Source organism: Gymnogyps californianus, chromosome 5 (assembly GCF_018139145.2).
Source record: "Gymnogyps californianus isolate 813 chromosome 5, ASM1813914v2, whole genome shotgun sequence".
NCBI classification, from domain to species: Eukaryota; Metazoa; Chordata; class Aves; order Accipitriformes; family Cathartidae; genus Gymnogyps; species Gymnogyps californianus.
The window spans coordinates 18,761,916-18,788,341 of NC_059475.1; the positions used below are offsets into that span (position 1 = coordinate 18,761,916).

At 41.8% G+C, this 26,426-nt stretch overlaps 1 protein-coding gene across 1 annotated transcript in view; it reads right to left on the bottom strand.

Moving 5' to 3' along the window:
* BRSK2 (BR serine/threonine kinase 2) overlaps positions 1-26,426 on the bottom strand; it is a 326,522-nt gene that overhangs the window by 16,754 nt on the left and 283,342 nt on the right. Inside the window, exons 15-20 of the mRNA XM_050897207.1 lie at positions 17,422-17,482; positions 12,906-13,113; positions 11,694-11,742; positions 6,830-6,953; positions 4,665-4,845; positions 3,903-3,992 (exon numbers count right to left, since the gene is read on the bottom strand). Coding sequence (XP_050753164.1) covers positions 3,903-3,992; positions 4,665-4,845; positions 6,830-6,953; positions 11,694-11,742; positions 12,906-13,113; positions 17,422-17,482 — 713 coding nt within the window. The remainder of the gene's footprint in view (positions 1-3,902; positions 3,993-4,664; positions 4,846-6,829; positions 6,954-11,693; positions 11,743-12,905; positions 13,114-17,421; positions 17,483-26,426) is intronic.

Genomic DNA, 26,426 nt, shown 5'->3' on the forward strand with positions numbered 1-26,426 from the left:
GCTGCTCTCATAGACAGCGATACTCTTGATGCAAAACGGACTGTCCTTTCATGGCCTTGCTGGGCTTGATGGATTTTGTGATACCAATAACAAGAACACATGGACAGCTATTCTAGTTCAGATCAAAGGCCAAAACCATTCAGTGCTGTCTCCATCAGCAGCCACACATAGACATGCAGGAGTGTAACAGCAGGCCAAGCATACAGAACACTTCCTCCTAACACTGCCTCACTCTCTCACCACGTTCAGGTCAGAGATTTCCAGAGCCTGCTGCGGTTTCTCTGTTTAGCAATCCTCATGAAGATTTCTCTTCCAGCGAGTTGTCCAGCCTCCCTGTCAGTAAGAAGTACTCAGGAAAATGAGCATCTGCAAGCTCCTCACATTCAGAACCTGCTTCAGCGAGGAGTTGCACAGGTCTTACATTACATGAAGACATGCCTTCCAATATTTTTTTGGTACATGGCTTCCACTACTTTCATATGATGGCCTCTAGTTCTTTCATTGGGAAGAAAAAATGAACAATCAATCCCTATCTACTTGTTCTATGCCAGTCATGAGCCTGTAGACCTGGTACTGTCTCAGCAGTTATACCACAGAGGATTTAATGTCCTGAAACATTAAGATAGAAGGCTGATACGTTGCACTAAATTTGGCCAACTGGACAGCGGATTTTAGAAGTATTACATTAGCTTTTTGGATAGATTTCATTTATTTACACGCTTACTCAGGTAAGGGAGGGAAGCTATTTTTCTGCTTCAGAGTATGCGATAAGAAATAAGCACAGCCAGTCTTAGGACGAAAAAATGGAAGTGAATGGAGGGATATCCAGGGGGAAGGGAGATTATAAGGTGCTCAAGTGTGACACAGAAACACATCTGCCTACATCAGGTACATATCAGGCTCACATACACACACACAGATGCATGGGCAACATGACGTCTACAAACACTGTTGTGAGCTGGAGGAAATGAGAAAGAGGAAAGTGCGTTCTGAAACCCAGGCAAGCCGGCTTAGATGGCTGGCATGCTGCATAAACAGATCAAAGAGGGGCAGGAGAGAGAATGACTATCAGTGCCATATGCTTATTAGGCCTTGCTGTTCTGCTTTCTACTGTGTTCATTGAATCTTCCTCTTCTGCAGGTCTCACTTTACATGCATGCACCTTTCATAGATGGTTTTCATCATCCCACCTGTAATGACATCTGAACTAAAAGGCAGGGGAGACAACTGCACAGAGGATATGTCTGTGCACAATGAGCTAGGAAAATCTCCAGTGCTGGGCCAGTATTGCTGGTCAGAGCCAGCAGTATCCTCAGAGCTATGGAGGAGGAGAGTCAAAGTGAGTGAGCTTGTTCTGTTGCAGAGTGGACTGCCTACAGAGTATCCTCAAACCATGAACCTGAATCGAAGTCCAACCACTACAATTCCTGTGAGGTGTTCAGGGCTGGGAATATGGGAGAAGAGAGACAGAGAAGACTTTGCCTTGTTTCTAGTGAGAAATGCTGAGTAACCCCATGGCAATTTCTAGGAAGTTCTTGCACCCATCTTCCCTACCACAGCCACCCAGCTAAGCAAGGTGCTGAATGTGAACTCTTGCTGTCCCTTTATCACTTTATTTCCCCTTACTCTCTCACTGGCTGGGGATGTGAACCACAGGGCCTCCTTACTTTGATGCACAGGTTGTCTCTTCTTGGTAACAATCCTTTTTTTTCCCCTTCCTTTTCTCTTTTCCTTGTACTCTGCTCCAGCCTAAATTTTTCAGGTTGAATTACTTCTCTCTTTTTCAAGAGACTTGCATATTCCTGATCAGGTCAGGTGATACGATACAGGACAGTTTGGCACCCTGTCTCTCGTGAGCTGTCTTGCCTGGATAACTCCCTGGCCTAGGGAATTCTCATTTTTAAGTTTCAAGAGCCCATTCATTTTGGTTTTGCTCCATGTGGAGTTATCCGTTCCACTCTGGTGTTAAAGGTCAGGCTGGGTTTTCCCTGCTAGAACGACATGCTCTCATGTACCTTTAGGCAGCAGAAAGAGATTCTGTGTCTGTAATATGATTTCTCCATTCCAGAACCAGAGCAAAACTCTAAGTCAGATACATGTCTCACAGTACAGTTTGCCCTAAACATCTCCCTGAGCCTTAGTCAGATGAATGGTTTTTATTCCTGCTATAACATGACTTTCTTGGGGAGAAAGCCTGCTTCACATGCAAGTGTGCAACAGCGTCCAAGTCCTTCTAGAGAGCCTCAGTAGCTAGCACATACTAGGGTGAAGAAGTTAAGAGAGATCAGCATGTTATTTACTTTTTTAACAGTTTTTTCCTCACCAGAAGGTAAGGGTACACTTCTTTCCCTAAGAAACAAGGAATGCTTGAACATTGTTCATGCAGCAGGGGTAATATGAACCAGACTTAAAGGATGCTTTTCTATCTAATTCCCCTCGCTCCCACTTGGCCCCAGCATTTCCCAAGAGGAAGGGCTGGCAGAAAATTCTGGCTGCTTCCTTGAGTTTGATTTAATTTCAACAGTCCAGACAGCAAAAACCTGAATCAACCATAGTTCTAGTATCCTCACCTTTCCTGTTTCCTAACAGAATAACCCATGTGCTGGGCACCCTTGCAATCCAGCGTGCAGAAGGTCAGGCAGTGCTGGAGGGCAAAAGCAAAGCAGAAAATAATATTTCCTGAACTGAGCATACTTCTCTGTCATGTAGCAAGCATACACTCTTCTAGATGGAGTTATTTTATCTTCAGCTGTTAAAGCCACACTGTTAGACCAGAAGGATGTAACCCGTATGTGCAATAAGCCAAGGACATCTGGGATTTAACTGCAGGATGCAATGCCAGCTTCATTCCCCCACTTTTGTCTTGGCTTGTTCACACAAAGGTCAAGCACAGAATTTGGCTTTTATGTATAATATTTAGTTACTACCTTTTCATCATCATACAATGGGAAAATTCTTCCCACTCCTCCTGCCTCTTTGTCTTCTTCCTGCAGCCTCTGCTCTCTGCCTTGCTCCTATTTCCTCCTTGTATCTGTACATTCTTTCTGCTTCTCTCTATTTTTCCTTCCTTGAGGCACTGCCAATAGCTAAGCTTCCTTAAGTTTTCAATTTTCACCTTCTTCTTTGTTCTGTCCTTTTAAAGGATAGAAGAGTTAACACTGATATTTTTTGTGTGTGTGTGTCATCACTAGTGTTCAGAGTGAACATTTGTTACATAATGGTGGGATGAGGCCAGTTTCTGTATTATCACTTCAGGCTGCCTGCAGATTCAGATTGATGTCATTGCACAGGGTCACACATGTAAGGCTTTCTATACCACCGTGAGGAATTGAAATTTACTTTAAAAATAGATAAAATATAGCTTCTGCAGAACCTTAGTATATGATTTGTGCTACCACAGTATTAGGCCAAGAATTTGATCACACTACTGGAAACTATTAGCCACCTTCTGACCATCTGAAAATACTGCTGTTAATGGCTAAGTTAAAAGTAGCTCTCAACTTTGTTGTGGGACCCTCTGAAGTTGGAGGTTTCTAAAGCATACCTGAAGCATTTGAAAATCAGGTATCTTCTAGAGCATGTCCCTATTCTGGGAGATTTTGGAGCCGGAGAAAATCTGGAAGATCTACTGATGATGCAGCTTTTGATGGAGAAGTGGGCAAATGGCTCTTTGGGTGGGAGGAGGGCAGAAGCTGTTCAACTGGGGAATGCGCTGGGAGCACTGGAGTAGGAATGAGAGAGGGAGGAGTAGGGTGGGTGCGGGGAGTTACTGCTCTGTCTGAATGGAGCTTGTTTTTTGCTGTGATCAGAGGGATGAGCCTCCCTCAGCCTCCTGGTACTGAGAGGCACTTCACCTTCCTGTCCCTGCTGAAGCAAGGTGCTCAACAGTAGAAACTACTTACCTGATAACTGCTGCACTGAAGGCTGGTCATGTGTGCTTAACAACTGTGCCTGAATGGTTTCTACTACCCTCTTAAAACGACGGCTTGGACCTGTGAGGAGAGAAGAGGCACAAATGGCTGTGAGAGGAGCGGGAGCCGAATCCTCATACAACCCAGGCTGGAGGGGAAGGATCACAAACATCTTCCCTTCAGTCTTGTCCCCAAGAGTATACTGACAGTGTATCTGTCCTTCAGCCAAAGGCACAGCTTTGAGGAAGTATTATGCAGTCCCCACATTAATAGGGACTGCGGTGTGCTGGACTTAACAGGAGGAAGGATGGCTTCTGGGCTCCTTTTGTAAAGACAGAAAAGGAGGGGGGGTGTTCATTTGTTTGTTTGTTTTAACCCCTGTGGGGGGCATATGGCCACCCAGAAGAAAAGGGTGATTGCATGTTTCTGTCAGAAGGAAGAAACCCACTGAGACCTTTGAGTGAAACAAGGAGACAGTACAGGGAGATAGGTCAAATCTGATGCACAGAGCAGCCATTTTAGAACTAATCGTGGTGGTGGCAACTTCACCTCTTTGGGAATCTCTTTCTCTCCCAGCATTTCCATCACTACCAACAACATTTTTGTTCTTGATGTCCTCCTTGCCCCTGTCTGAATTTTCCCCTGAGGTCAAGACAGTTATATTCTTTCCCCTGGCAGAGCCCTCTTTGCAGGCCTCTATATCAGCAAGGACAAAGTCAGCTTGCACCCATTTTACAGCTTTGCCATGGTTACCTGATAAGAGTGTGAAAGTGACAGAATAGATCCCATTCTCCTTCTGCGCCTCTCCCCCTTCTGTGTATGTTATGTCCACCTGGAACTTCACTGGCTTCTGGAAGACAGCAGGACCTCCTGTGGACTTATATTCTGCACGGAAACTTGTCTGTGAGATGACACTGTGACTGAGGCTTGGAATCTGAAACAGGTCGGTAGAAGGAGATAGTAGAACCAGTGCACAAAGGGAAAAAAATTGCAAAATTTGATTTAGAACAATACACATCTCCAGAGTGGATAAGATTTGCTGGATTTGCTTCTGGACTTGAATTTGTAACGTACAGAGTGTTCTTGTGAAATCAGTAAGAGTGTAGGTTGCTTGGCACCGCAGAAGAATGCACTGCCCCTTACAGGACTGACCTAAATTTAAAGGTTGAATATTGGTGGAATACCCAGCATAAATTTACACATGTTGCACAACTTCATACACTCAGTCTTTCTTTTCCTACTCATCTACCAGTTTTAAGAAATGCCTTTTGCTGAGTGAAAACTGATATTAAGGGAGGGGGCAGGAAAGTCAGTGGGGTATAAGATGGATATAAAAAACCACCTGAGTAGCCTGGTCTGATCTCATAGCTGATCCTGTTTTGAGCAGGAGACCTCCTGCTTCCAACTTGGAAGTTGGAATTGAGGTTGGTCCTTTCCAACCTCAATTGTCTGGTGATTCTATGAATACAAATAGACACCAGGACACGGAGCAGACACTTAGACAAGTGCCTGGGATATCCACAGGGAAAGTATGCCTGCAAATAATGTACCCAAACCACAACTCCTATCAATATGTAAAAGAACTCTGAGAAGCTTTCTGGTATCATTGAACATCTGTATCTTCAGACTCGTGGTAGAATTTCATGACTGCCTAATTTTCAAGCAGTTACCATTCACAGTTCCTGCCAAAATTTAACATACTCACATTCTATGTATTGCTTCATAAATGACCCGATTTAAAAAAAAAAAAATCACTTGGAAATCTGGCCTCTAATTTAGGAGGAAAAATGAAGATGAGTTCTTTGAGAAGCTGACCTTAAGGACTTACTTAGCAGGCTGTGACAATGCATTTAAGTTTGAAGTTGGCTGTAAGAGACGATTCATAGGGTTTGCACACAAATCACTACATCACACCTCAACCCACACATGTGGTATATGCACAGGATCACCAGTATAGACAGTAGTGCACACTACGCCACAATATGAACCCAGAAGCACAGCTAAATGCATGAAACTGACACAGTAACATGGCTGCTTCAAACCAATCTGAGATGGATACGAGTGCCTGATGCTTGCTACTATACTGCACTTGCTCCTTGTATGCCTGTACAGTTAAAAGGATTATGGCTGGTTTTTTGGAAGAAATTCATTGCAGCGTCATAGAGACTAAAAAGGAGTGTAGTATTTTGTGGAAAACAATATCAATTCAACAAACTATATAAGAAATTAAGTCTCCTTCTCTTAATTCTATTGAAAAAAAGTCTAATTATGTTGTCAACTACCTTGAATTGAAAAATCTCTCAAATTAACTTTACTGTGCTGAGTTTTTCTTCATTGGTACTTCTAGATAGTGAGAATAAGGACTTTCTATAGGAAAAAATGACAATTTCCCTCTGCTTTCCTAGATTGTAAATAAAACACATTTGCAACAACTGATACTCCGGTCACCAGAGGAAACTACCCTTCTTTCTGCCATATAGCACTGAAGAGGAGATTTAAAGTAACAAATGCAGATGTGAGACAGGATTTTTGTCTGACTAAAGTGGTGGACGGCGTACCCAGCAGAGGGAGACCCAATCTGATGCCCAGAAGGTGACTGTAAGGTTAGTTTGACAAAGCAGCAAATCACTGTCTTGATACCACACCAGCAGTGTGCTCTAACTGCAGTGATATTCCAAGCACTGGCAACCTGGAGACCCTGCCAAGAACGCTGAAATCGTTTCTCACCTTAGAGAGTATTATCTACAGTTAGAAATTCAGACGGAGTCCAGCAGAGGCCTGAATCAACAGGCCACGTAAATTTAATCCACAGAGGATGCATTTGAAGGAGCAGACACCCTGCCCAGTAACATATGGCACAAGGAGTCCTGCAAATGAGCAGTGAGCAATGCCTCCAAGAGGCAGCTGGGGTGACTTACCGAGAGGAAAGCATGGACAATATCAGCCTTAATGGAGCTTAGTGGTTTGTCCTTAATGACCACAAAAATCTGTTCTTCTTTCTCCAAGTTGATGAAGTTACCAAACCAGGATTTTTTGGCAAGCCTGACGTGATGAAAAGAAAGAGATAGTTTAGAATATTGAGCACTATTTCTTACATACCCCCAGCTAGAAAAAATACCAAAAAACACACAAGGAAGTTTTGATAACACTCCAGATGTGATACTAACAGTAAGTGGAAAACAGTGTCAGAGAACATCCAGAACAACATTTCACTTAGTGAAAACTGTTAAAATGATGGACCACACAGTGGTAGTCTGGCAGCACATGTCACCAACAATGAAAAATCAGGAGCAATGGTAACTCTTTTGACTGAGCCAATATACCAGTTAATACTGCATATATAAAGTGCACATAAGCCAGGGGACATATTTCTGGTTTGTCTCCAGGGATCTCTCCATTTCTCGTGACAATATGCGGATGCTGGTAACACAGGGATTTAAGTTCCTTCCCACCCCATTTCAACCCCTTTTGTGTTCTAGGACTTGGAAAGTTCCTTTTCTGTAGGTGTCCTGTTGGGCTGACAGTACAATCACAGGATCTTGCTTTTTAAAGCAAGCTGTAGGTTTCACTGGACCTCCAATCTGTCAGTGAGTGAAACCCACTCCTACGCGGAGGGCCAGGACAAAGACTGTCCCATTCGTTAGTCCCATTCAGGGTGTCTATATAATGAGTGAACTCTGGCCATCCTACAAAGGAATGAATTTTTAGTACTAAGAGAGAAGATATCAACGCCATGCAAAACACAGTTCAGGCTTTCCACTGACAGCAGTCCAACTTCACAGTTCCTTTCAGCATCAGATGGTGGCTTCATCATAAAATGAAATTGCTCTGTTTTTTCACACTGATCGTATCAGCAAATGTTTGATTTTGCTTATTGTTTCACCATCTCAATGCACTTTGTTGACATTCCCTTTTAAGTTAAACAGGCTAAAGGAAAAATGCAGGAACATGAATGTTATTGGGGGACACTACCCAGAACTTGAAGGTAGCACCTCTGACAGGTGTGGTTTTGAGGGGAGAGAAGATGCTGTCAGCCATAAGATACAGCCAAAGAATTGCTGGACCAACCTAAACCCAGGGAAAATTCCACTGAAATCAGCCATATCCTAGCAGGGAAGAATTTAGCATGAAAATGTCAGAAATTAAAAGACCTGCCACCAAAAGATTGCAGTTTTTTTCCTCCACAGGATACTTTATAATGCCATGACAAGTCCAGCTTGCAGTATGGCAAGCAATAGGCTTTCACTTGTTTTGGCAGACATTCACCACTCAATGGAAGAAGACAACCTCTCCAGACAAGTAGAGCCATCTGCAAAAAGGATTACTATACATCAGCTTTCCAGCAAAGCAATAAACAGCTGGAGAGAGTTATTAGTAGATTCCCTTTCCACGGCAAAGACTCAGACTGAGGCAGAATGAGGAAGGGCAGAGACTAGAAGAGAGAGGAGCAAACTAGGAAACTAATTGGAAGTCTAGACCTTCGGGATAAAGAACAAAGCTTGACTTCAGCAGCGTCCAGCAATTTGCACTCACTCCCCATTCCAGAGTGCTCCATGAATCACACAACTGTCGTCTCACTGCCCATTTAATGCACACAGTAGAAAGACCACAACTGGAAGACTGCTCAGCTGTGCAAATAATCATTTGCCTCTACTTACTGCAGGCAACCGAAAATAAGAGTACAGAAAGATTCACTTGCAATTTGGTAAACCAGTGCCCCCTACTCAATCAAAGTGGGCTGGAAAACTGTCACTCCCTAAAATATTCACAGGCAGCTGCAACTAAGCCAGTCAGCCAGAGATTAGCACAGGGAGCAGTAAAGAGAAAGGGCCTCTCATTTAAATGGGTCGTTAAGGAGCCAGGGTTAGAGTGTGAAAGGAAATTACATACTAATTAGCTTATGAGTCTTGCATACACCATAACAACTCTGCAAGCCCCTGGAGAGCTGGGGCAATAGCTCCCTGCCTGTAAAGGGTCTATGCTCATTAGTAAATTAGCACCTGGTTATCCATCTAAAATGGCTGGTTGTCTTAGGCTTGTATGTATCATAATCTGAACTGGGGTTGGCTATACGGACTCCAGGGGCCCAGTGTACATCACACATGGAAGCTGGGCCTAGAAAAACTGTGCATATTTAATTGCAAGTCTGCCATGTTAAAAAATGGCTTTTCATTTTTGTATTTTCATTAATGGTTTTGTTGGCCCTTCATTTATAGGTCTTTTAACAAGCACAGGTCAAAAGGGCCCCAGAACATAGGGAGATTTTCTCTTGTTCAGCTTGGAAACTTGGTCTGGAGTCTCCAGAGTACAGCTGGGGTCGTTTCTTCGGCAAGGTTATCACCAGTAATACTGACTCTGGAAGATTCACTGATAGCCTGGGCTACGCTCCAGCTTGTAAATCACTGGAATTCACTAAATAATTTTGCTGGTGTCACATAAGATGGAATAGATGCCAGTGGTCTCTCCTGTTTCTGGAATGAACAGAAATCAAGACATAGCACACATGCACTGAAATCGGCAGAACTAGCTGTGCTCATATACCCAAGGAATAGGCCCACTGAAGAAGAGGGGGCAGCTTTGGAGTAGAACGACACAATAAAGGTTTCCCTCCTCTTAGAGGGTGTTAAGTGCTACTAACCTGGGTTAAAATGGGTATGAATCAAGGATCCTCAGCACCCTGAATGAGATGCTCTAGCATCTCACAAGATCAGGCTGTAAGCAGTAAAAAATGTACTTAAAATTAACAATCTTCTCTTGTCATGGCAAACCGCCTAAGGGGGAGGGAGATAGGAGGTATGTGTGGGAAGCTGGGTATGTAGATTACTCTAGGGAATCCAATCAAGTGTCCAGTTGATGAAAAAGCAAATAGATTAGCATGAAAATGGAGGCTGGTGCTTTATTACTTCACACTGAATTTCTCACTGCTATAATGTTGTTCCAATTCCTACTTTCAGAGTGCCTGACTGTATCGCCTTCTGGAGAGCCTCACTGTCTTCCCTATCTGTCCCTGAGCGCATGGATCTGGTAACCTCCAGAGGTTTACCTGCATGGCATAAATAACAGCATTTCTACTCAAGCAAATGGACCTTTGCAGGTTTAAAGCAGCTGGAGCTATGTCTCTTTAAATGTCATCCCTAACACATTTTCTAGGATTTTTTCATATGAGAAAGAATAGCATTACCTAGACATGTCAAAGTGTATTACCTAATCATCAGGTTTGTTAAATGAATGGCAGTCATTGCTGTATCAGAGCAAGGACATGTATTTATTGCTCAACCCATGAGGTCAATAAAGCTCTTGATAAGGCTATGTTATTTCTTACAGAAAGGAAGAAAACACTAGAAAAACTAAGACTTGTGGAAGTGGGCACTGAGCAACAAGACATCTATCGTTAAAATATAATCCAGTTCATTATTTTTTATTACTTTTATTATGTTTACTGCAGGGTGCAGCCCAATTGAACTCATTAATTTGGCAATTATACAGAAAAAGAAAAAAGGGCCTTAGGCTTTGACTTGCATCCAAACTGCCTCAAATGACAGGCACTACTTCTCTACACCAGCTTTTAAAGAGTGAGTGGGAAGCAGAGAAGGCAATAAATTAACAGAAAAACTTCCACCAACACACTTGCATGAAGAGGAGAAATTTAATTCTGAAGGTTTTCTGCTTTAATGGCCTTAAAAACATTTGAGAGGAGAGTATCATATATTTCTTTGATAAGGATGTGTTCATTTTATGAAATTCTCTCATGCCTCTCTATTAGTAAATGCTCCAAAGTGTTGAAAACACAATTTATTCCATTTTTCTTCCTGGATTTCTTTTACTAACCTTTATTATTCCCTACTTCTCCCTCTCCTGAAGTCTTTATCCCTCTCCATTCTGCAGCATTAGATATAGTGTGCACATCTTATAACAGATAAATGCCAGGTCTGGGTAAAGTTGTTAAGGCAATACCATTGTCACCAATTACAAAACTTTGGGCCCAAAATTTCCATCTACAACTCATGAATATTTCACACAAGTATCTTGACAAAAGGCCAAATTGCCTTGGTTGGCAGGGTAAGTCTATGGGCATTGGGTGCACAAACACAAGCTGTGAAAATAAAAAGGAATAATTTGGCATCTGTTGCATATATTACGAAGCGTTTGGAGCAGCACTCTCTGGCAGGGACTTCCAAACCTGCCACGCAGTGACGCACGTTTGTGCAGTGAAATGGTTGAAATCTACGCTGACTTTTAGGAATGAGTCTGGTGAATATGAAACAGCTTCTGCATGTCCCAGTGCTGCTGCCTAGAATTAACACTGCATTTACTATCGCAGCCAAAGATTCCTCTGAATTATCTTAGTAGAGGCTTATGCATGTTATCCTGAGGATGCAAACTCTCCTGTACTAAGAGGAAGACTTTTTATTGCATAGTTAGTGCCAGTATAAGCCATTGATTATTCTCTCCACTCCCCAAGAGTGATCTGCTTGACAACCAAATGAAAGAAGAGAGAAAGAACATGTTACAAACCTAGTAAATTCAGCAAGCCATGAGAAAATGACGTGGCTACTGGGAGACTGTTTCATCACCTGTTGATCCGACTGCTGTTACTGAGGTATAGATTTTATCCAGGGTCCTTAGCAGAAGAACCATTTCACATCTCTATCCCACTCACAGGATAACAGGTTACAGTCTGATACTGATCCAGAACAGGAATATGTCACCCTATGATATTCAGGGAAGGAAATGACATTGGTATGTGGTGGAAAAGAAGTAGTGTACTGGCAAATTACTTACTCAGGGGATGATTCTGGGGTTAAATTAGACATCTCCTCTGGTGTAGGTACTGCCCATGCACGCACAGCCAAAGAGAGGGAGGGAGAAAAGAAATTGATGATTCAGTACACCTTCCATTTTCTGTTTGTATACCAATGAAACAATTCTAGCATTACACCCTCATGCATTTGCCCACTGCCTCTGCAGACTAGTTCTGACATTTGAGCATTGGTCATATGTCTCTAGATCACTGTATCTAATCAAGTGCTGCATTTCAAGGCTCACCCTACCCTTCCTTAAATCATTATGTAATCTTGCACTGGCTTCAATGCTTTCTAGTTCAGACCCAAACACCGTGCCAATTTGATTGCTTTACAATTGCTTCAAAGCCCAGTTGGATGCAGCTCAGTCACTGCTGCAATTCTCTGCAGTTCTCTGACCACCTCAATGTCGCTGACCATCTCAATGTCGCTGACCGTCACAGTTCAAAATGTAACTCTTCCATGGCTGTAATCCTCCTTTCCCATGGAATCACATCCCAGTACCCTGTAAAGCCACTGGGTGTTGGGATAGCTGCTGATGACATCTGAGGATAACGCATGTGACTTTGGGTGCCCTTTGCCTGAATGCAAAAAGCCACCTGGAGCTTGAAGAAGAAAATTTTGCACATCTCAACACTCTAGAGACTCTGAAAACTGAAATAGGCCAGCAGATATAAAACCACTGATTGTATTAAGGAGATTTTTACACCAATTACCAAAGGAGGTAAAAAAAGCATTATGCAAGATCAAACAAGCTGTGCTTCAGAAGGACAATTTCAGCCTATTGCCACTGGCTATCTTTTTTCAGCAGAAGGCTCAGCCTGTGGCTATGGAGAGGCAGCGGAGTACAGCCATAGGGGAAATGGCAGAGCTCTAGGTTTGCTGACAAAACGAGTGGAGAAGCTGAAAATAAAATTTTCTTGTGTTCTAAGAGCCACAGCAGGGATTGTAAGAGCTGTATGGCTAGAGTGTGAAGAGGGCTCAGGAGATGCTGTTGGAGCAGGTGCAGTGGCATGACAGAGCCTGCTCACATGTGCCTTGGGTTAGGGCTGGCTGACACTATCACTTTCATTTTCAATACCAATATTCAGCCCTCAGTACATGAAATTTGCAGAGCTACAGAGAGGTATCAACTTGCTGCTGAATGTCTGCCCAAATCAGAACCACCTTGTATGTTTGGGTGAGTACTCACCTTGCAATTTCCGGCGATGGAAGCGAGGAGACCCCAGGAAACTATTCTTGATTGAGTTGAGCCGTGTCCTCCATGGCATTCCTCCAATGCTGGGGCTGGATGGTGGTGTTGGGTTGGGTGTGCCTGCTGGGCTCTCCTTTGGCGTATGGACAGGTGTCCCCTTGGGGGTAGGGAGGGGACTTCCCCTTGGAGAGGGGTGAGGGGTGACCTGTATGATGGGGATAGATTTGGTGCTTGGGTCAGTACTAGAAGGGAGCAATCTAACAGGAGACATAGGGTTGGTCTGCATTTTAGGAACAGCCAGCTGTGGGTTAAAGCCGGCACCAGGTGAGCGGCCCTGAGCATTCTGCACAGGGTTGTTCTGGGAAGAGGGGGCGCTGGTATTGCTGGTAGGGAGTGGGTTGGATTTAGTAGACTGGAGTGGTTTTTCGGCCAATTTGCTCTTGGATGGCAAAGTCTGCGTCTTTGGGTTGGGCTGAAGTGCTGGCTTTGGTTGGAGTACATGTCCAGGCCTGGAGGCGTTCCTACAAGCATCAGGGTCCAAGGAGACTTGGGGTCGGGGAGAGAAAGGGAGGTCGGAGGTCTGAGGGGGGATGAAGAACTTTCTGATAGGCTACGAGACAGACGCAGAGTGTCCATGCACATCAAAAACAGTGAAATACGCATAGAGCGGGCGAGCAGAGAAAGGAAAGTCAGAATAAAATCCATCCGAGTCACAAAGATGCACCACGTCACAAGGAGACACAAGAGATGGAGGTGAAGGGGTAGTGGGGGGGAGGGATTTTGCAAAGAAACGAAAACGAACAAACAAACAAAAAACAAAAAAAAGACATGCAGTTAGCTGGGAACACAGCATAATCAACAACAGCAGCAGCGGCGGCAGCAGCAAGAACAACAGTGTCATAACAGGCTTCATCATATTAACCAACCACGTGTCAGCAAAGGAAAACAACAGGAAAAAAAAAGTAAAACAAAGGAAAAGTAAAAAAAAACAAAATGAAAGAAAGTAACTAAGAAAAAAGAAGAGAGAAACGCCATCTCTCTGGGATTGTTCTGATTGCCCTGCAGTGAGAGAAGCACGATGCTGTAGGGAGGTGAGGAAGGGGAAAAAGAACCACTCAAGCCACAGACAAATTGAGATGTGCCAAGAATGGGACCACCTCTTTCAGCTCCAAGTGCCCATATGCAAACCCAGCAGAGAGATGAAACTCAAAACAGGTGTGTGATACATACGGAGTGGTAGGCGATACACACAGGTTACTGCACACACCAGTCAGAACCTCTTTCCTTCCTCTTTACCCCTAACTCTGGCTAATGCACACCCCAGTTGCAGCCACCCATTGCAGAAAGAGGGGGGAAAGGGAGAGTGATGCCACGTGGGCATTCACTCTCCTCCCCTGGCCTGGAAGGTTAAACTGCTCAGCATTCACTTGGAGGCCACAGAGCACACACCACCACGAGAAAAATATGAACTCAGGCTGGTGTTTGATTTGTAAACAGCTACAGCAAAAACTCCAGAGAGGCCTGGCAAATTTGTTTATCTGGGAAGAGATGATACCTCCCATCAGACTTTATGGTTCTCCTGCAACATCCCTCATCGCATCGAAGGACAGCTTGATAATCAGAATTTCTGTCATAAAGTCACAGCAATATTCGCCATTAAGTCCCAATTCTACAGAGGGGGTGGGGTGAGCTTTTGTTTTGTAAGACACAGTTTAAAAAGAAAAAGACAACCAAAGGTCATAATCCATCACTGAGTTACCAAAATGGGATTATGAATTTTTTCTTTCCCAAATAAGGACATTTACACGTTAGAGGCATTTTGGGAAACCATTCATATGTTGACAGCAAACAGCAATACACAGACTTGGGAGGATAGAAGCCTTTTAAAGGGATATTAGCAAGCTAAAAATCACATTTAAAACAAAACGAATGTCCTTACAAAACATTGCTGTTAACACCTTAGATTACAAGTACTGGCAGAATTGTAAAAATAGAAATCACTAGTCAAGATCTTTAGCTTTGGTCTGCACTCAGATTCTGATTTCTATAAATTATTACCTATTATAAATTATTTATCACCATTATTATTATTATCAATTCTTAACACCTAAAAGCTGTAATCAAGCACTGTCCAGACATACCACGTACACGTAACCATGCCTCAAATCTCAGTCCCAGGTAAGCACACTCACTAGCGAGTTTACTTTCTGGGTTTGATGGATTAACACAATGTTGCCATATTTAAAAAACGCAGAAATGTATTTAAGACTTAATTCCTAAAATTTGCATCAAGTTTTGTAATTACTTTAAAGAACTTAGGGTTAGGCCACCAAAATTAAAAGAAAATCACTACATCAAAACATTTGTATTATTATTAGGATTGTAAAGTTAAACTAAAGTCTGCCATGCTGGTAAATTCTGACCACCAATGACAAAGGAAGGGGAAAAGATGAGGAAAGTGGTTAATTTATGGAAGTCACTATCAGCATCTGACTATTAACCATTTGCAGATGACACCAATGGATAAAAGACCAAGACTGTTGACTGCAAATGTTTCCTTGCAATTTTTGTATCTTATGTGTATGATGGTTTGAGAAACAAATTTGAAAGAAATAAAATCAAATTCAACTCCCACTTAAGCCATTAAGAATCTGAAGCAGCACCCTTAATTACCACATTTTTAATAATGAAATAAAGAACAAGATTAGGTCTATATTTCAGCTGGTGCAATGGGGAACACCATTAGCAAGATCTTGTGAGATTTAAGAACGCTTAGTTGCTGTCGACTTCAATTCCTTATAGAACTGAACCTAAGCAGCGCATATAGTGAAACATGTATTTGCTTTTTAAAGTATGTTCTCTTTCAATAATCTAAGGTGCTATTAGAAGCATAGGTAAGGACTTTAAAAAAAAAATATTTTTATGCCAACATTTCCTTTTAAGCCTCAAATTTGACCTGCCTTAATATTGTTATGATCTGCTGAAAATGCCATCTGGTTGCTAAATCCCTTTGAAGACTATTTCATCAACTGCCTATTAAGTAATAATGGTAAGATACAGCAACTATGGAACAGACCCCGTCATCCTTATTCTTTGATGTAGTCCTACCGAGATGTCAGAAATTGATCCCAGGAGATCAATTAATGAGATCAAGATTTAGGTTTGCTGCACTGGATGCTTATTTTGTGCATAAAACTGTTTCCATGCTCTTTTTCAGTACGTTTTGCAGTGGCATAAGAGTTCTCAGACCTCTGCTTCGTTCCACTGACATCTAGGAGTCCCAGTGCAGAAACAAGGAAATGGATCTTCACTGGTTCCTAGCACGTTAAAGACACAGAGGAGACCACAAACACATTTATGCCAGTTGCAAAACAGGGTAACAATTGATACGAACCCGGAATATGTTTCAGAAAATAGTTCAATCAAGCAAGGATTTGGAAGCTTTACTAGCCTATAAACACCGACAGGTGTCTTTATGCGTAAGAATTACACACAATGTTACTGGGGAATTACAATTTTAAATACTTGGAATACTGATGTTATCTTCATATACCTAAGAGTAGATCCATAGGTGTAACCATATCCTAACACATGGAATATATCCATTTCCACCGGGGGATGGCATCTTCTCACGAAGTCATGAAAAGCATGTAGAAATCCTCCAAAGACTCTGGGCTAGACAATTAGGTAACATGGATTGCCATAGCCCTACAGACTTCTTGATGAGGTCTAGACTTTTGTAAGGACTGCGGTCTTGAAGTGACTAAGCTGACCTTGTCAGACACTAGGAATACTCACTCTTATCCCTGAAGAAGTTACCAAGGAGAGGGAGGCCTCTGTCATTGCACTTAGAAACTGTAACAACTTTGCAACAGATGTGCTATCAAGCATGTTTTGTACTAGCTGAGTATCAGTATCAGTTAAGTATCGGTATTAGGTTGACTGTATATTAAATAAGGCATGTGAATGTACCTTATTTATAGGGGTTTGAGTGTTCTTTTCTCATCTTAATTAGTCAACTTCTTACTTTCCTTTTAAATTTGCTAGCCCTTAAATTTGTATAATTTATTTTCTCTGACTTTCTAATACAAGCTATTCTGAGGCAAACAGAATCAAGCTGGTTGTAACCGGCATGGTTTGGTGCTCTACTGTGACCTGATTGAAGGCAGCTGTGAAATGGTTCCCGATATTTGGTGTGAAACCAAGCCGTATACAGACCTCAGCTGGATATGGCAGTGTTTAGTCATACCAATGTTATTCTATGTGCTTATGAGACTGAAAAAGGGCAGAGGCACAGTGAGATCCCTGCTAACAGTGCAGGGAACATCTATGAGAAATTTTCTGCTTGCATTTGTAAATAACATTCCCCTCACCACCCATGAAAATTTACAAGCTGCCAAGGAAAAACAAAACATCCCAGCTAAGAGCCACAGCTCTGCAGCAACAGATGTCGAAAAGCATCAAGCATGTGTGAGTGAATTGGACCAACAGATCTTGAAGCAGCACCACTTACCCTTGGACTGCTGAGAGGACTGGTGGAGAGCCCAGACGATGCTCCGCTGATTGACCGAGACCTGAATGGACACAATAAGGAAAACAGCCCTCAAAAAACTTGAACAAGTAATAACCCTGAACACCAGCCACCACAGGCACAGGCATGAAGTAAGGAGGAGGAGGGAGGCTGTCACTGGAAAAGCACATGACTCTTTCGTTTCACTACTATCACATTTTTCAGTCGGCCCACCCTCAAAACAAAGAAATGCTGTTGCTCAGGGAGGACACTATAATCCCTTTTCATTAAGGGAGTTGCTACCTTCTTTTTGGTCATCAAGCACGTGGAAGCCACTATGTCTGACCTGTGCAAGCTCAGCTGCTGGATTCAAAAAGGACTGTCAAGACATTCATGTTGGTGCTGAGAATTCTCTTCTGCGTAGTGCTGGTGGACACAGAATGAGACATTCTCTGTCACGAGCAACACGGAAAAGCACTGTGTGTACCGAGGCAAAGGTAGGGGATTCTTCCAGATATTAAGAAAAAACCCAAGTCTCCATGACCTAGGTACACAATTGTTTCCTATGTGATGACTTCCCACTGAAATCAAAGCTCACATTGGCTTAACCCTTTCCAGCTTCTCACTGATGGATTTCACATCTCTGCTCTCCAGTAAGATTTCCTGCTGTGGCATTAAACAAGCTAGGTCTTCTCTGTGGATGACTTTACTAATATCAAGATAACAGCCCAGGTGCCCTCAAAAAGAAGCCAGTCAAGGGAGAATAAACTGTCCTGCTATTTGCTGACAAGGTCACCTATACTGTAATGCTCCTATGCTCTCCAGCAAAGGCCACCTACAAAAAATGTCAGCTGTACACAATAGAATGTACAAATGTGCTACACTAAACGTGCCGAAAGAGCAGACAGGCCAAATGCACAAACATTTCAGCAGCAGAAGTTTCCAGGAGGAGGGCTGCCCAGCAGTAAAAAAACCCCCTCCATGTGACTGTAAATGAGTAAGCCCTAGAGGCAGCTGCTTTCTATCCTTTTTAAACAGAAAGAAAGTTGTCTTGAAGACTGAAATATCTTATAGGAGAGGACTTGGCCAGGAACCTAGTTGTTCAACAACCACCATGCAACACATCCATATAGCAAACCTACCAATGTTTCACCTACAGTAAGAGCCATGAAAGCAATTACTTGCCTTCAGGTAACAAGCATGAAAAGGTGAAATCCTGTAGATGCTTGGAAAACAGAGTGCATGTGTGTATGTGTATACATGTGTCTATGTGTGTGTGTACACACATACATATTTAAAATTGATATAGGTCAGATAGTTAATGTCAGCTTATACATAAGAGAATGTAAAACAAATTTAGACGATAAACTGTCTCAGTTTACTCTCTTCTACTGTTACAGAAGAATAAAACATAAGAATCAGCTTCTAAAATGGTCTCCCAGACATATATTACTAAATAAATTTGAGTAGTAGAATTATTAAAAAATAGTGAACTGCAAAAGAGGAAATATTTCCAAGGAAAAAGTAAGCTACAACTGAACACAATGGCAGGTCCTATTCTCTCTATTTGTATCCTCTGCAGAAACTACTCACTGATGGTTTTCTTTGTATCTCATTGCAGTTTGTCTGTCACAGTAAGTAGGTGAAACCCAGAAGCCCAGTCTCAGCATGCTTTTTTGCCAGATTAAATCTAAATTTGCACCATGAAAATCTGTGGCACTCATTCTATGCAGAAACTCCCCACTTCCATTTTTCCTTGTACCCTGCTGCAGTCTGCCCATCATAGTGCAGCAGTCAAAAACTAGAAGCTCAGTCTTGGCATTCTTTTGCACTAGATTAAACCAAAATTTGTACCATCAAGATCTGGGGCACTCATAAAGGTTTATGCAAAGTAATTTTAAGGGGAAAACTGTCTGCTCCACTTTTGAAAGGCTATTTTATGTGCCTCTCCTATAACCGAAGTAGCTGAGTGCAACACAGATGTGTCGTGCATATGGGAAGTCCATTTAGTTAAAATCTTCCTCATATGAGTCATCAGGAAAAGCTTCTTCCAAACCATAAATTACAAGAGGAGCCTATAGATTATCTTGGACAAATGTGGAAGGCATTTAGGTGCCCAGAGATGCAGTTAAAGACCTACTTAGGAGTTAAACTCCCACAAGGAGATGTTCCCACCAACTCTTAATTGTGGTGGGAAAGTCCTCTCTGACACTCACCTGAATTCCAGGATATTTGATTAAAAGTTCCAATCTGCTATTTCTTTTTTGCAATCAGGTGTTTCCAACAGTCCTGAATTCTCCCCTCCCAACCCCATTGCCTCCTATTTTTTTACAAAAACGATCACACGCACGGAGGGCAAAACATGGCAGGCCCCACCTCCCAACTCCCAGTTCCTTATTGGAAGCAGTATTTGAAAAACAGCTGTTGTGTACTGTGTTTTCATCCAGCCTAGGAGCCTGAGGTAAGGGACAGAAGAGAGAGTTAGTGTGAAATCCTCCTGGAAATGCATTCAGTATCCATGATAGCTATTGAACAAGCTTTAGTTCTGCTGCTGATTTACATGCAAAATAAGTAAGGAGTAAAGTAGGCCCTATGGGAAGTTTTAGTTTGTCCACACTGGAAATCGTATATAGGAGCAGTGGAAAGAGTTTAAACAATCCTGGGTTAATTTTAAGTGTTGGGGTGAAAAGAGAGCTGTACATTTTCAAAACTTTTCGCCTTTACCAGAGAGTGCTGGTATGGGATATGACACTCAGACTGAGGAGATCTTCCTTGCCTCTTCTTCAATTTAATAAAACTCCCATAATTTACCTTTACAAATGGGACATAGTTCCCAAGCTGGCTATAAAAACTCAGTACAGTGGCAGGTTCTATACTCCAGTACAAAAATGCTAACAAGCAAAAATGAGAGATTTGTCCCTCCCATCAAGATCATCTTAGCTGGGAAATGCTAGAATTCAGTTTTTAAAAAAAAAACCCACATGCACTGCTCCTGTATTTCAGAGTCAGGTGGACAGAACTGGGACAGGGCAAAAAGAAAGTAATGAAAACATTGCATTATGCTGAAATGCTGTAATGAAAGAACAGCGAGAATTAAAATTTTTATCCCTCTCACCAGAAAATGAAAGTATGAGGCCCTACAGGCAACACATTAGTATGGCAGACCCTGGATGATCTTATGTGTGGAAAGAGGAGAAAAATATGATATCATCTTATCTCTATGGCTATGAACTAAGTTTATTTAGTGGGAAATATCTATTAGTGAGTAACCTCCTAAGAGTCTCTACAGGCATTAAATGTCATTGGAAGTATTAAATCTATAATTATTCCAAAAAGTTATACTAAATGCAACAATCTAGGAAACTATCAACATTGTGTGTGGCTCGTTTTGCTCTGTGTTTTGCATTGCTGTATGCTTGGGTACTAACTCAATGGAAGCCATCAAAAAGTTGTTGAAAATACAAGCAGAAAAGTTAATGCAGTTGCTCAGATAAAGAGCATTCCCTCAAACACAATTGCCAGATTTAGAGACCCAAGAAGAGACTCTTTAGTCCCTTCCAAAGTGACACAGTTGTTTTGCCAAGTCTGGAGGGAGGAATTAAAAAAAACCCGTAAGGGAGCTAGACCCAAGGTTTAGGAGGGGGAAGATGTAGAGGGCACTCTAAACATAAGGTGGGCACTGAGATCATTGCAGGCTATTCCTCCCATCTCATAGATGGACAATAATCTGGAGACATCTGAGCTATGAAAGAGGGAGACCAAGGACTGAAACGAAATGTGCATGTGTGGGCTGTAGTTTGTAGATGTGATGATTTTATACCTTATTCAATCTATTTGATACTTCAAAGTATCAAAGTTAAAAGGTCCTTTGTTTTAAAGTAATTTTTTTATTCATTTTAGCCAGCTGCTGTCAAAGGGGAAGCCATGTGAGGCCCAATTCATGTTAGACCAGTGGTCTCTTACTGGTGAAACTGAGGAGCTGAAATCCAGTTTCCAGCTGATTTCAGAGAACTGCAGAATTTCTTGAGAGCTTTAAGAGGTGAAGGGCTGAAGCCTCACACTGCTGAGGTGTAGGCAGAGAGAAATACAAGAAGGAAAAGCACAGCTGACCTGGTAACCGTACTACACATATAGCACATGTACAGAGCACCTCTATATAGCCCTTCACTCAGATTAATTTTCAAGTGCTTTAAACAGTGCATCTGCTAGTACACACCAGTAGAGTATAAAGGCTTCACAGCCAGCACTAAACATTTGGGTCAGATTTGGCATTTGTTTCTTCTTTGAATAACAATCTCAGAAATTTTTCTTACAATCAAAGGGGAGTTTGGTACCTCGTTGCAGTCCCAGTAGAACTTGCTTTCATAGCACAGTTCTACCAGGATGCTGAATACAGCCTCTTAGCTGGTCAAGCTGGAGCCATGCTTCCAAGAAGGGGAGCCTGCAGCATGCATGCAGCGTGCAGTAATGCATCAGACTTGTGTCCCTGGGTGAAATGCCTTAGAAATTTTGAATTGTTTTGATTCCATGTGTAGTTTTGAAAGTCATTCCCAAAATATCCAGGCAACATCTTATTTGCTTCAAGCATAAATTGGGTGGAATTTGATACTCCTCTTTGCTTGCTCACTCAAATAAAACCAAAAAATTCTAAACTGTATTTCAAGGTATGAGACCCCTGAAAATGACCTGAATTAATATGCAATACGTGAGCAGTCAGGCATTGTGTGTTACAACATTTCATCACTATTACTCTTGGGTGTCCAAAAGATACAAACTGTGCTTCCTTGCTCCCTGATCTAGGGAATATGAATAGAATACCTCTGATGCTCTTTGATGTCTTACAGTCCCAACTGTGCAAATAATACTAACTGTAACAGCTCTTACTGTGAATACTTATGCTTATGTCAGAAGGTCTACTCATGGTAATAACCGCTTGTAAGATGAAGCCTTACAAAGAGTACAGACCTCAGGTGTTGGTAACACACTTCTTCCTTTCAGCGCACACAGAGGGTGATGTTAAACAGCACCACCTTCCTTAATTGGCCAGTTATACTAAAGTTCCATTTATAAATGGTTTAGAAAGAACTAATAAATAGTAAAGCATGCTACAAACATAAGAAGTAAATGTTACTGGTGCTAATTAGCTTTCTCAATATGTACCCTCTCAATACGCTTTTGCTGTAGTCTGTAGTGATCTATTACAATGTTTTTATTAAATCATTTATTAATAAAATATTCTCCTTCTGTTAGGTATTTATAAATGGAACTTTAATTTGAAGCGTGACTGCATTCCTAGTTGTACCTATATCCTCTTTATTGAAAATAAAGAGCTTTGAAGATATATCTGTCTCTAGGGCCATCTGTTCACCTCTTAAGAAAACATATACTAAAAAGAGAGGGAATTCTCAGCATTTTTTAATAACATGGATGGGATTTAGCTTTATCTTAAAAAAAAAGAAGAAAAAAGGATAAATTAGGATCAAAATTAACTGGAGGGTACCAAACAGATACAAAAAGCGCTAAACGGAGAAGTGGGTTTCATTCTCAGAAGGTGTCCTGGTACCTGCACAGTGTCTGAGGATAGTTCTCTGTGCCCACAGACATTGAAACATAGAGACAAACGAGAACAAAAAAGAACCCAAAAGTAAATTATATGGAGTGTGACTCCAACATAAAAGCACACAAACACACACAAAAGCACCAAAAATGCTTCTTCCCACATCTTTCTCTCTCTCTCCCTGCCGTAAAGCCTCATTCACTGAAGTGTATCAGCCTGTATTGTATTTGTAAAGTGCAAATGAAAAGTTTCTCTAGAAGATACAACACGTCCCGCAACAGGAATAATCCAAAACTAGAGCTTACCCCAACGGATCAGCACTCGCCATCCTCGGAAAGGGAAAATGAAGAGAGAGGGAGAGAGAGAAAGAAAGAGAGAGGGATGTGGAGGCAGGTGGAGAGAAGAGTAGGAAAAGCAGAGTGAAATACTGTTCAGAAAACTGAACGGTCATAATTATTGCCACTGGTGCCTATGTCTTCAGAGACCAGGAACAGTAGGGGGACAGTTTCATTTACCAGAAAATAACTTTTGTCCTGCTCACAATATTGCAGACACATCCAACTTTGGCTCTGGGGAATATGGAGAGGGACATACTAAGGCTGTAAAAAAAATTCCCAGCCAATTCCCAATTAATGCAGTCAGTAGAGCTATGGGGTTCATACTTCATGCTGCATTTCTTCTCTGCCTCTTACGTAAGGCACAGTTATATCAGACTGTTATCAAGGAAATCATTCGTTCTGTCCCCAGTTTGCTCAGTGTAGTGTCCCTCTGTCCCCCAAGCTGGCCTGGTAAGAAGTACTTTTTTTGCCACGAATGAACTGTGAAACGTATTGGTTATTAAAGCATGCATTTCTGAGCCAGCTTGGGAGCCCAGGGTACAAGATTGTAGCTCAAGCTGTGAATCTGCTTTGATATTGGCTTATTAGTCATGATGGTCTTATAGTCAGGAATTCACATCGGCTAGAACATACCAGCTCAGCAACCCGGCACTTATCTCTGTGGATGCCATCTTGTGCTCCAGGATCTCATTTTTCATTTAAAATAAATTCAGTCTCTGGGTCTTAAAGGTTGCAAAGAAAATCTTTCAAATGTGAATGGAGAATAAATCAATGCTGTGCTGAAAAGAGTCTGAAACAGCAGCTCTAAAAGCAGAATGAATCTCTGGCATGTTGACTTTGAAGCCTAGCAACAATCAAAAACTTCAGTATTCTTTATTTTTCACTACTAACCAAAGCATTCAAAATCAAAAAGAATAGTCAGGTTATTAAGTTTTCAGGGGTGCAGGTAAGCAAACTCAGGAAAGTGTCACCATCTTTTCACATTAACAAAGATGAGATTAGAAATAAAAAAAAATCTGGTGTTATTAAGCCAAATTATTTTCAAGTCAGATGCAGTGCTTTTTTTCCTCTTTGTCTCTTTCTCTCTCTCATTCTCTCCATTTTCAATAACAGGCTCCCAAGCTGCCAGAGCTACCTCTGGCTGGGTGAGGAAAATCCATTCTCCACAAGACGGTCACCAACAGAAATGCCAAATTTAATATATGCCCAGCAGATTTCACAGTTTACTGCTCAGTGCAACTAGCCATGCTTCCAGTTACATCAACATTGCAAACGCTGGGCTGGGCAATGCAAGGCAGTTTTGAGAAAAGTTAAAATTAAAACATAGTTAGAATAGAAAGAAAAAGGTGTTGTGCTATGCATTGATAGAGAAGTGGAAAGAAGCATTACAATAAGTTCTTTTTCATGTGTTTGAGTGACACTCCATTTGTTTTTCAGCCTGGAGTGCAAATTTGGGTAAGATCTAATTCATATATATACAAATACATATATATGTATATATTTAGGGACAAATGCTGTCCTCAATTGTACCTGTACAAATCTATCTACAATGATGTAACTGAGAAGAGCAAATTGACACCCATGGTATATTGGAACGTATGTGTATATTTATACAGAAAATACACCCATATTCACACATGCAGAATATTAAAATGTAAATAGAATGGGTGCAAGAAGGTTGATTAATTTTTCTTTCAAGTCATTTTCCCAACAGGGAAGGCACTGAAGAGGTTAACAAAGAGAATGGAAAGCAAATTGACAATAGGGAAAAGGAAAAGGGAAATGAGGTTCAAAAAAAATAAACAATCCCAGGACACAATAGACCCAGAAGCGCAGACATGTGCATTCCCTACAATACTGAAGCAAGTGAACTACAGAGCTGCAGCAACCCAGATACAGAAGAAGAGAAGCACTGAAAGAGGGGGTGAAAGAGAAAGTCAGAAACAAAGAAAAAGAAAAAGAAAGGGACAGTGGCCTCAGCTACTAAGACAACCATGTGCATCTAGAGGGAAGGGACCCTTAAAGATGCAGTATTCCTTTAAAAAAGACATTATAAAGTCGGATAATTAAACACTGGCCAAAAATTTAATGGTCACCATGATTAACTGGGCCCATTTTGCTGGGGTTCTCTTTGCTGCCTATCCCTTCCTTTCACGTGGCTGTGCACAGATCCAGAATCCAGGTCCTCTCACTTGTCCACCACTGAAGTCCTTCATCCTAACTCTTAGAGGTGGGAGGGAGGTAAGACCACAGCGAATGCGATCCTCCAAAAATCAGCCTCGACCTTCAATGAGAAGGACCCTAGGTGATCCTCATGCAGTGCTCTAACCTTCTCCTCCTGTACTCTGAAAAATATCACCTTTGAGAGGGAACATGAAATGCCCATATGTATTTAAGAAATTCCCCCAGCGGTTACTGAAGGGTCATTTCCTCTGCTCCTAACACAGCTGTAGCAGCTGCTAGAGAAGGATAGTGGGACAACGAATGGTGCTGGGAAAATCTGCTGAAAGACCCTTCTCCTGTCACAGATAAAATTTCTGCACTTCTCTTACTGGACCTGACTTTTAATTACTGTGGAAAAGCTCATCTTCAGAGTAGTTTCAGACTAACTTTTAATGCAAGAAGTGCCACATGTTCAAGAACAGAACTTACATATAGGGGGAATCAGAGAAAGGAACAGGAATTTCCATGTCTATGGTAATAGCCCAGGAAAGCCCAGCCACTAAAGACTATACAACCACTACTTCTTCATGGCTGTGAAACGTAGAGGTTTCTAACAGTTCAGGTCCAATGCTTGTTCCTATCTTGGCATCTTAAAGAGAGTGCTTTACACACCACGTGAGGCACAATCTCTCCTGTAGATGCATGACGTTCTTCATTGTGGCAGATTCAAGACTTGAAACACTGCCCACAAAGGACTGCCTCAGCCTGCAAAAGGCCAAAACAGGGGCTGTCTCTCACACATCCTAAAAGTCTCCTGAGGCTTAAAGGCCACATTTATCTTTAAATAGAAAGGTTTCTACTAAAAGGGGAAATGGAAAGAAGAATGGTTTGCCAAGTCCATAGGTTCCTTTAAGGAACCCACTGCTTTCCCCTTTTTGAATCATATGGAA